General features: G+C 40.2%; 1 protein-coding gene across 1 annotated transcript; it reads left to right on the plus strand.

The window, feature by feature from the left end:
* The first annotated feature begins 427 nt into the window (after positions 1 to 427).
* On the plus strand, positions 428 to 9,037 carry LOC149843226 (uncharacterized). Its single transcript, XM_089999661.1, has 6 exons — positions 428 to 1,085; positions 1,498 to 2,587; positions 4,339 to 4,650; positions 4,748 to 7,681; positions 7,779 to 7,904; positions 8,429 to 9,037. Exons 1-6 carry the CDS (start codon positions 475 to 477, stop codon positions 8,807 to 8,809), a joined length of 5,454 nt encoding a protein of 1,817 aa, XP_089855787.1. The 5' UTR covers positions 428 to 474; the 3' UTR covers positions 8,810 to 9,037.
* Positions 9,038 to 9,752: the final 715 nt, after the last annotated feature.

A 9,752-nucleotide genomic window follows, 5' to 3' on the forward strand; every position in this document is an offset into this window, starting at 1 on the left:
ATTTTCAAGTAACAGATTAGAGGCAGAGAGGGCTTTAGGGGAAGAATGGGAGATACGAAGGGTTACTGGGTGGAGACAAGAACGATGCAACTAGGGCATCAAGAGTGAGAGACACGACACGAGGACCCTATCGCTTTTTGGAGTTTCAGAATTTTTTTTTTTTTAACTTTTATAAAGCAGGTAACAGCGACACCGTTTCTCCATTCATGCTTTTGGGCAGGACACGCGGCACTCATCGGTACATGCACGGATGACTTTTATCCTCATTTTAAAAATGACCTGATCTGCATCCGAGCTACGCGGCGTTCATCGCGAACACGCAATGAACGGCCACAATGGGCTGATGACTTTTATCATCATCCTCTGCTTCCCTTATAAGTTAAATATCCCAGAGAGGGACACAAATTTGTAAGAGGTAGGGACAACGATTCACTCTCGCAGCTTTACACCAATCTCCTTGTTGGCTGCAAAGCTATGGAGTTTCTCAAAGAACTCGTCAGCTTCATTATATCAGCTGTTATACTCTGTTGTCAGAGATCCAGAAGAGTTGAAGAACATTCGGAGAGGGTCATCCCTGACGACGGTGGAGCAGGTCCGTCGTCAACTCCTTCACCCTCACCGCCGTCTCAAAGCAATGAGGGGGCAGAGTTCGATGTGTTTCTAAGCTTCAGAGGTGAAGATACACGCAAAGGTTTCACTGGCCATCTCTATGAAGCGTTAAAAGTCCATGGCGTTCGCACCTTCATAGACAACCATCATTTGGAGAAGGGCCAAAAGGTGGAGGAGCTATTTGGGTACATCGCTGGATCCCAGATCTGTGTGCCTATCTTCTCCAAGGGCTACGCCGATTCAAATTGGTGCTTGAAAGAGATAGCGAAGATTGTTGAGTGCGGGAAGCTGACCGTTCCCGTGTTCTATGATGTAGAGCCAACCGATGTTCGGCATCAAACTGGGCCTTTTGAATCATCATTCAAACGACACCAAAAGAATAAGAGGTTGGATCAAGGGGAGGTGCAAAAGTGGAGGGCGGCATTGAGGGAAACAGGGGAAGTTTCTGGTTTCAATCTGAGAACCGACACAAATTGGTATTTACTCTCTCTCTAAACAGGGACGATCCTCTTTTTTTTTTGATCTAGAAATCTTAACAACTTCAAATAATCTGTTGCATTTTTTAAAACCCTTCTTCAAGGCTGCACGGATTTGCTGAATATTATAAGTTCAACATCTCAATATTAAACAAAATTTGGCTTAGCAAATTGTAAAAACTATGGAGATTATATTCCAAAAGCATTAATAGGCACTATTTGGAAAAAATAAAATAATTTTGAATCCTAACATAACAGTGTCTTTGAGGTCCTCCAGGCAACATTTGTTGCTGACAAGCTCATTTAATTATGTGTTTCATGTATCAACTTTAAGTATCATTAATATTTCTTGCTTTGTTTGATGAAATTCTAGCCTTTATATTTCTTACATTTCTTGGGGACAACCTTGTAGGCATGAGGCAAATCTAATTTCCAAGATTATTGAAAGGGTGCTACGTGAAGTAAATATGCTTCCCTTTGTAGTTGCAGAGCACCCAATTGGCATTGATTCTCTTGTTAAAGATGTGACGGGCCTTTGTGTAGAAGGGGATGTACAGATTATTGGAATCCTAGGGATGGGAGGCATCGGAAAAACGACAATTGCCAAGGCTATTTATAATCATTTAATTCGTGAGTTTAAAGGTGGTACTCTTATTTTAAACATCAGGGAAATGTTTAAACAACAGAAAGAAGTCGAGTTACAGAAGCAACTCATTCGTGACCTCTTGAAACATGACAATTCAACCGTAAGCAACATTGAAGAAGGAAAAAGCTTGATACAAACCAAACTCAAGTCTAAAAAAGTTCTAATCATTCTGGATGATGTTGATCATATAGAACAATTAAGGGCATTAGCTGGTGGAAGAGGCTGGTTTGGTCCAGGAAGTATGATATTCATAACAACAAGGGATAAGGATGTATTGATAGCGCATGATGTGAAACAACATCAAATTTATGAGGTTAAAGAACTAAGCCATGATCTATCACTTAAATTATTTTGGTGTTATGCTTTCAGAGGTAATCAACCAGAAGAAAAGTTTCTGGAGCTGTCAAAAAAATTTGTAAAAGCTACTGGAGGTCTACCTTTAGCACTTAAAGTATTCGGATCTCTTTTATTTGGGAAAGTGGATGTTCAAGAATGGAGTTCTACATTAGAAAAGTTGCAAGAAATTCCTGCGGAAGACATTCAACAGCGACTGAAGATAAGTTATGACGGGCTGACGAAAGAAGAGAAACAAATATTTCTAGACATCGCATGTTTTTTTATTGGTCTTAACTATAGAGAATGGGCAACTTATATGTGGAAAGCTTGTAGATTATATCCAGAATCTGCCATTCGAGCACTTCGAAGCAAGTCTCTCATTCATATGGACGAGAATGGGGAATTCACGATGCATGATCATGTCCGAGATATGGGGAAGGAAATAGTTCGACGGAAAATAGTTCGGAAGAGGAGTAGGTTATGGAACCACGATGACATATTTGATCTCTTACAAAATGAGGTACTGATCTCTCTCTCTCTCTCTCTCTCTCTCTTAATTGCAGGGGCCTGTGTTCGGCCCAAATACGGTAAAACGCCTCTCTGTTCTGTCAGGGACTATAACCCCATTGATTTTACTTGACATTGGTAGATCAACATGTCAAACTCAGATGATCCTCTATTCTTTCTAAAGAGACCCATGAGTGACATGAGAGAGACAGGTTCCTCTGTACACTTGGATGCCTAAGAGAGAAAGAGGCCTATGACTTCTCCTGCCACCAAGAGAGAATAAAAAAGAGGATTCTTGTCGGTAAGAAAGTGTATCCTTAATCTTGAGAGCTTAAGAATAAAGTACTATAGCCTGATTTCACATAACGGGTTCTTTAAAATGGCCTCATGCATGGTATTTCTCTTTTCTTTTGGATGGTTTTTTTCACATAAAATCATTCTTTTCTTCTTTTATTTTGGATTTCTTTTGTGCTTTGCTACTTATATTGTATTGTTTGCAATGTATATTTGTCATGGTGAGGGAAGTTGCACGAGATTTGGTATATTTAAGGATTTATTGTTTGTTGAATTTCCTAGGAAATTCATATAAAAGAGAAGTGCTTCTGGTTTGGTTTCTATCCAACACACTTTTGAGCGCAATAGTTGTCTGTCCTTTCCATTGGCTGAAGCATGAGTTTAGACGAAAGACACCTTTGTCAACCCTTAATAATCCTTGTGCTTTCTTAACCTGATTATATCCACCACGTCCATGAAGAATTGCTTGATTCGGTTGGTTTGACCAGATTTCCTCTTAGAAAATCATGACTCACTGACTTTGTGCTGACTTGTGCTGCTGTCTTTAATAATATGAATATGACTCAGTTAAGTCTTGCTATGACTTAAGCCAAGGTTGCCTCCAATTGGGAGAGGTCCTAACAAACGTTTCTAATTTAGTATTTTGAAGTATTCCAAGGTCATTTTCAAGTGTGTACTACACATCTCCATTTTGGTAACCTTTCTCAGGAAAACTATTGTCCAAGTAACTTGGTCAGGTATACCTGACCCGAGCTGATGCGTCTAAAATCTAGACTCAGAGAGAAAATGGGCTAGGTCTTGAGTTTAATGAATGTAGACCCGAGCCCGTTTAGACTCGATCCCAATGGTTCCACATAATATAAATCCAAACTGACCCAAACCTGAAGAGATTATATATCCAAATCTGTTTTCTACTTTGAACTAACCCAAACCTGTCGAGTCCTGACCACCATTAGAACCGGTTCAAACCATTTTGCTTTGCATGAGTTTCCTATTTTTATTAGGTTTTCTTTTGATAACCTTTTTATTTTAAAAAAGGCAGGAAGCTAAAGGATGGACTAACCTAATTCTAATAGTGTAAAAATGGTTGCTATAGAACTTACGACCCATGGTATTGCTGCTGCTATAAGAGCGAAGTAAGTTCTACTTTATGATCAATTTATTTGGTTTCTTAATCTATTGTTTGCCATCATCAGGTATCAGGTGCTAGTTGGATCCGACTTCTAGTGCTGTACGCATGAGTCGCTTATTTCTTGGGGAAATGATGGAGGGCTTCGTACTTGATTGAGATTGTGACTATATTTTGGAGTTCCAAAACAATTTTAAGGGCAAATAACAAATCAATGTTTTAGGCAATTTGCTAGATTTATAACCTGCTTTTGAATATTACTTTGGGAAACACATGAGGCTACCAGGTCAAGCTAAGAGGGTGGCATTGTATCTGACTCAAAATTGCTTTGTTTTCTCCAGGGCTCACCAACTGTCCAAGGGATCATGCTGCGTGACTCCATTTACTTAACTGAATGTGAAAGAAAACAAAGGACAACTTTTAGTGCCAAATGCTTTGAAAAAATGCCCGACCTGAGATTTCTTTATATTCGTGATAAAAGCTTTCAAGGCGAATTCCAACATTTTCCAAAAGATTTAAGATGGTTGAAATTGAGAGATTGTCACTTCGAGTCGCCACCATCCTACTTTAGCCTTGAGAAGGTCGTAATCCTTGATCTTGCTGGCAGCACTATGGCTCAGTTTCTTATTGAGGGATCCTTACTGAGCAAAAAGGTCAGTATTGAAGAGGGTTAATTATTTCTGACTCACTGTCATTTTTTGTTTGTGTATGATGTCTCAAGCCTGAATTTTAACTCAAAACAATTTGCAGATCTTCAATGAATTGAAAATTCTTGATCTCAGTCGGACAGAAATAAGAGTGACTCCTGATTTCAACAATATCCCTTGCCTCGTGGAATTGATACTCCGTTCTTGCAAAGAGTTGATCCAAGTTTGTGAATCTGTTGGGGAACTGAAGAGCTTGGTATTCTTGAATCTGATAGGCTGTATCAAACTTGGCTCTTTGCCAAGACGATTGGGGGACATGAAATCACTGAAGAAGCTTATGCTTGGTTATACAAAAATAAAGACCATACCTGATTCCATCTGCCGATTAAGTTCACTTGAAATCCTTGATCTCCATGGGTGTTGTGAGCTTTCTCTTTTGCCAAAACAATTCGGGGACCTGAAATCACTGAAGGAGCTTAATCTTGATTGTGCAATATTAGAGACCATACCTGATTCAATAGGACGGCTTACAAACCTGCGCGTGCTATCTTTAAAGTGTTGCAAGTGCCTGAAAGTGTTACCTGATTCCATCTGCCGATTAAGTTCACTTGAAATCCTTCATCTCTATGGGTGTTCTAAGCTTTCTCTTTTGCCAGAACCATTGGGGGACATGAAATCACTAGAGAAGCTTATGCTTGATAATACAAGCATAGAGACCATACCTGATTCAATAGGACGGCTTACTAACCTCCGCATGCTCTCTTTAAAGAGTTGCAAGTGCCTGAAAGTGCTACCTGATTCCATTAAAAGTTTGCACTCTTTAAAAGAGTTTAGATTCGGTCGACCTGGCACAGAGAGCAACATTGCATATTATGGAAACATCGTTGAAGTGAGTGCCACATCTTGCAGGTTGCTTGATGTACTGCCTTATTCATTGTGTAAAAGAATAACAGAACTTTATTTTAGTGATCTTACAACCAGGGAGCTACCTGATTTTGCTGGACGGCTGGAAAACCTTGAGATATTGCGGTTAATTTGTGAGAAACTCAAAACTCTCCCTGATTGGATTGGGTCAATGCGAAAGATTAAAGAATTGAAACTAGAGTGCACGAATCTCGAAGCTCTGCCAGATTCGATTGGAGGATTGGAAAGCCTTGTTACGTTGGAAGTCAAATCTGAGAGTCTCAAGGCTCTGCCTGATCTTCCTGGATCGCTGGAAAAGCTTGAGATATTGCAGTTAATTTGCGAGAAACTCAAAGCTCTCCCTGATTGGATAGGGTCAATGCGAAAGATTAAAGAATTGAAACTAGATTGCATGAATCTCGAAGCTCTGCCAGATTCGATTGGAGGATTGGAAAGCCTTGTTACGATGGAAGTCAAATCTGAGAGTCTCAAGGCTCTGCCTGATCTTGCTGGACGGCTGAAAAACCTTGAGATATTGCACTTAATTTGCGAGAAACTCAAGGCTCTCCCTGATTGGATTGGGTCAATGCGAAAGATTAAAGAATTGAAACTGGAGTGTGCGAATCTTGAAGCTCTGCCAGATTGGATTGGAGGATTGGAAAGCCTTGTTACGTTGGAAGTCAAATCTGAGAGTCTCAAGGCTCTGCTTGATCTTGGTGGATTGAAAAACCTTGAGATATTGCACTTAATTTGCGAGAAACTCAAGGCTCTCCCTGATTGGATTGGCTCAATGCGAAAGGTTAAAGAATTGAAACTAGAGTGCGTGAACCTTGAAGCTCTACCAGATTCGATTGGAGGATTGGAAAGCCTTGTTACGTTAAAAGTCAAATCTGAGAGTCTCAAGGCTCTGCCTGATCTTCCTGGACCGCTGGAAAAGCTTGAGATATTGCAGTTAATTTGCGAGAAACTCAAAGCTCTCCCTGATTGGATAGGGTCAATGGGAAAGGTTAAAGAATTGAAACTAGAGTGCGTGAACCTCGAAGCTCTACCAGATTCGATTGGAGGATTGGAAAGCCTTGTTACGTTGGAAGTCAAATCTGAGAGTCTCAAGGCTCTGCTTGATCTTGGTGGATTGAAAAACCTTGAGATATTGCACTTAATTTGCGAGAAACTCAAGGCTCTCCCTGATTGGATTGGCTCAATGCGAAAGATTAAAGAATTGAAACTAGAGTGCACGAATCTCGAAGCTCTGCCAGATTGGATTGGAGGATTGGAAAGCCTTGTTACGTTGGAAGTCAAATCTGAGAGTCTCAAGGCTCTGCCTGATCTTGGTGGATTGAAAAAGCTTGAGATATTGCAGTTAATTTGCGAGAAACTCAAGGCTCTCCCTGGTTGGATTGGCTCAATGCAAAAGGTTAAAGAATTGAAACTAGAGTGCATGAACCTCGAAGCTCTGCCAGATTCGATTGGAGGATTGGAAAGCCTTGTTACGTTAAAAGTCAAATCTGAGAGTCTCAAGGCTCTGCCTGATCTTCCTGGACCGCTGGAAAAGCTTGAGATATTGCAGTTAATTTGCGAGAAACTCAAAGCTCTCCCTGATTGGATAGGGTCAATGGGAAAGGTTAAAGAATTGAAACTAGAGTGCATGAACCTCGAAGCTCTACCAGATTCGATTGGAGGATTGGAAAGCCTTGTTACGTTGGAAGTCAAATCTGAGAGTCTCAAGGCTCTGCCTGATCTTGCTGGACGGCTGAAAAACCTTGAGATATTGCACTTAATTTGCGAGAAACTCAAGGCTCTCCCTGATTGGATTGGGTCAATGCGAAAGATTAAAGAATTGATACTAGAGTGCGCGAATCTCGAAGCTCTGCCAGATTGGATTGGAGGATTGGAAAGGCTTCAAACATTGCAGTTAAGTGGTTGCAAGAGGCTTACCTCACTTCCTCAACTTCCCTCTTCCCTACAATATCTTAATGCTTGGGGCTGCAACCAACTGAACACAATAACAGATGTTTCCAACTTGAAATTATTGAATATGTTTTATCTCCATAACTGCAAGTTGCTTCAAGACGTTCCTGGCCTGGAAAAGATTACAAGCACCTTAGAAGTTCTAACTTTGCCAGTGGAGTTCAAGGTATGTGCATGTTCTCATTTCTTGTTATGGATTGAACAAAATGCTATAGAGATATCATATTTATCTATTGAAGTTGTTGCAATTCTGTGGCCGCCAGCTTTTCCAAGTCATTCCCGAATTCGAATCTATGGAACCCAACTTAACAAGGGTAGATTTGAGCAGGCCTACAGTTTGGGTGGGGCATGGCGGCCTTACTGATGATTTCATGAACAGAGTGTTTAAGGTATACCCTCTCCCTCTTTGTTCTGGATTGACTATAAATATTTATCTATTGAAGTTCGGATCCCCTTTGTCATCCCCCATCTTGGTACCCCTCTTCAATCTTATGATGCAGGTTGTTTTTGATCAAATACGACCTTATGGATAGATTCACAGCATGGTCTATTTAATAGGAATTCTTTTTATGAAAAACTATAATTTTTAAATCACAAAATTTTGTATTTTGTCAATTGTTCGATTTTGAATCCCCCAAAAATCTGCACACAAGTCCATTTAGATGATTTAAATGTCTATCTTCACTAAATGAATGATGTAGATCATGCCCATCGAGTCTGATTTGATTAAAAAAAACAAAACAAAACTTGCATCAATCAAATCCCAAGAAGGGGTACGAAGATAGGGATGACTTAGGGGATGAGTGAAACCAATTTTGCCGTTCATCCGATGAACGGCATCCCAAATAAAATGGGTTGGAGTAAGCAGGTTTTAGGGTGGACGTTGATGAGTGACCCTCAGTTCTGCTTACAGGAGGCAACCTTTCCACGTTTGGAATGGTTTGGGATTAGCATGAAAAGACGGAGGAGGGATGTTGGGCTAGGTATGGGTGAACAGCACTTTTCTTTCATGCTTCCTAAAGTTCCGAAAGACCGCCGGTTGAGATCCGCGCGTTTGGAGGTCCATAAGGTCTCATCACCCATTGGTATTGCAGTCATGGCAGATGACCGTCTCGTCTTGGAGATCACACGGGAGGTCGAGCACTCTTTTGTCATCTTTGAAGACAGTGATGAGTTGCTGGCAGGTTTAAGGGAGATGGAGGGTTGTCAAAGGATACAGGTGACAGCGGATGTGTCGCAATTGACATATTTCTCTGCCGATTTTGATTGGGTTGAAGACTCTCAACCAGTTTAAGAGAGGGGGTGGAGGGGGAGAGGAATTTCCTGGTCAGCTTTTGTGGTTGGGCCCCCATAAATTCTCTTCAGATTTTGGAGATAACACGCCCTACCCGAACTTTTGTGGTCAGTCCCCTCTTCTTTTCTTCCATAAAGTTCATCTACAAGAAGAAAAAAATGTTATTTTAGGAGCCAACCTTTTGCCCTTAATTTCAAATGTGTGTTTTTAAGTTACTTAAATTTCAAATATTGCCAATTTTTTCTGAAAACTGTAAAAAAAAAGACCTCAGCTCAACATTTATCATCTTGGAAAACGTGCTTACTCTTTGGTTTCTTATATTGTACACTGAAATTTTTGAAAAGTACTCATTCCTCGTCGTAGAAAGAAAAAATAAACAGTTTGAACTCTCATGATGAATGTCACTGTCATACGTGACTTAACTCTAGTTATGACGATAATAAACTTAAGCCGCTGTTTGACAGTTTTCAGAAAAAAATTACCCATATTTAGAATTTCAGAAGTGTGAGGCCTATATTTAAAATTAGGGGCAATAGTTTTGTCAAATTCCCCTCCCCCTCAAAAAAAATAAAAAAAAATTGGTGGGTTTGTTTTCCACATGAATCCATGGGTTTTAGCTTGGGATTCGTTTTTTTATTGCCCAGATGCATTTTCTCCGGATTTTTTGTGTGATGTGTTTAGCTTTTCAATGCCTACTTCATGAGATTGGTTTCTTGGATTTCTGATTCTATTCGATGCCTTTATTTTCCATTTGGGTTCCCACTTTACAACAACAACAACTACGCCTTCATCCCAAAACAATTGGGGTGGGCGATATGAACCAACAAAGAAAATCATACCGTCTTCCACATGAATCCTTCTCCTCCAGTCATTCCTATCCAATGTCATGTCCTCGGTGAGGTTCAAAGCATTCATATCCTTTTCTATCATCTCCATCTAAGTC

Source organism: Nuphar pumila, chromosome 3 (assembly GCF_984573655.1).
Source record: "Nuphar pumila chromosome 3, dmNupPumi1.hap1.1, whole genome shotgun sequence".
NCBI classification, from domain to species: domain Eukaryota; kingdom Viridiplantae; phylum Streptophyta; class Magnoliopsida; order Nymphaeales; family Nymphaeaceae; genus Nuphar; species Nuphar pumila.

Bases quoted from the DNA above. Each gene is read 5' to 3' on its own strand.
- LOC149843226 (XM_089999661.1), top strand. From the start codon at position 475: ATGGAGTTTCTCAAAGAACTCGTCAGCTTCATTATATCAGCTGTTATA. The intron at 2,588-4,338 runs GTACTGATCTCT...TGTTTTCTCCAG, and splicing joins TTGATCTCTTACAAAATGAG to GGCTCACCAACTGTCCAAGG. The intron at 7,905-8,428 runs GTATACCCTCTC...TTCTGCTTACAG, and splicing joins TCATGAACAGAGTGTTTAAG to GAGGCAACCTTTCCACGTTT.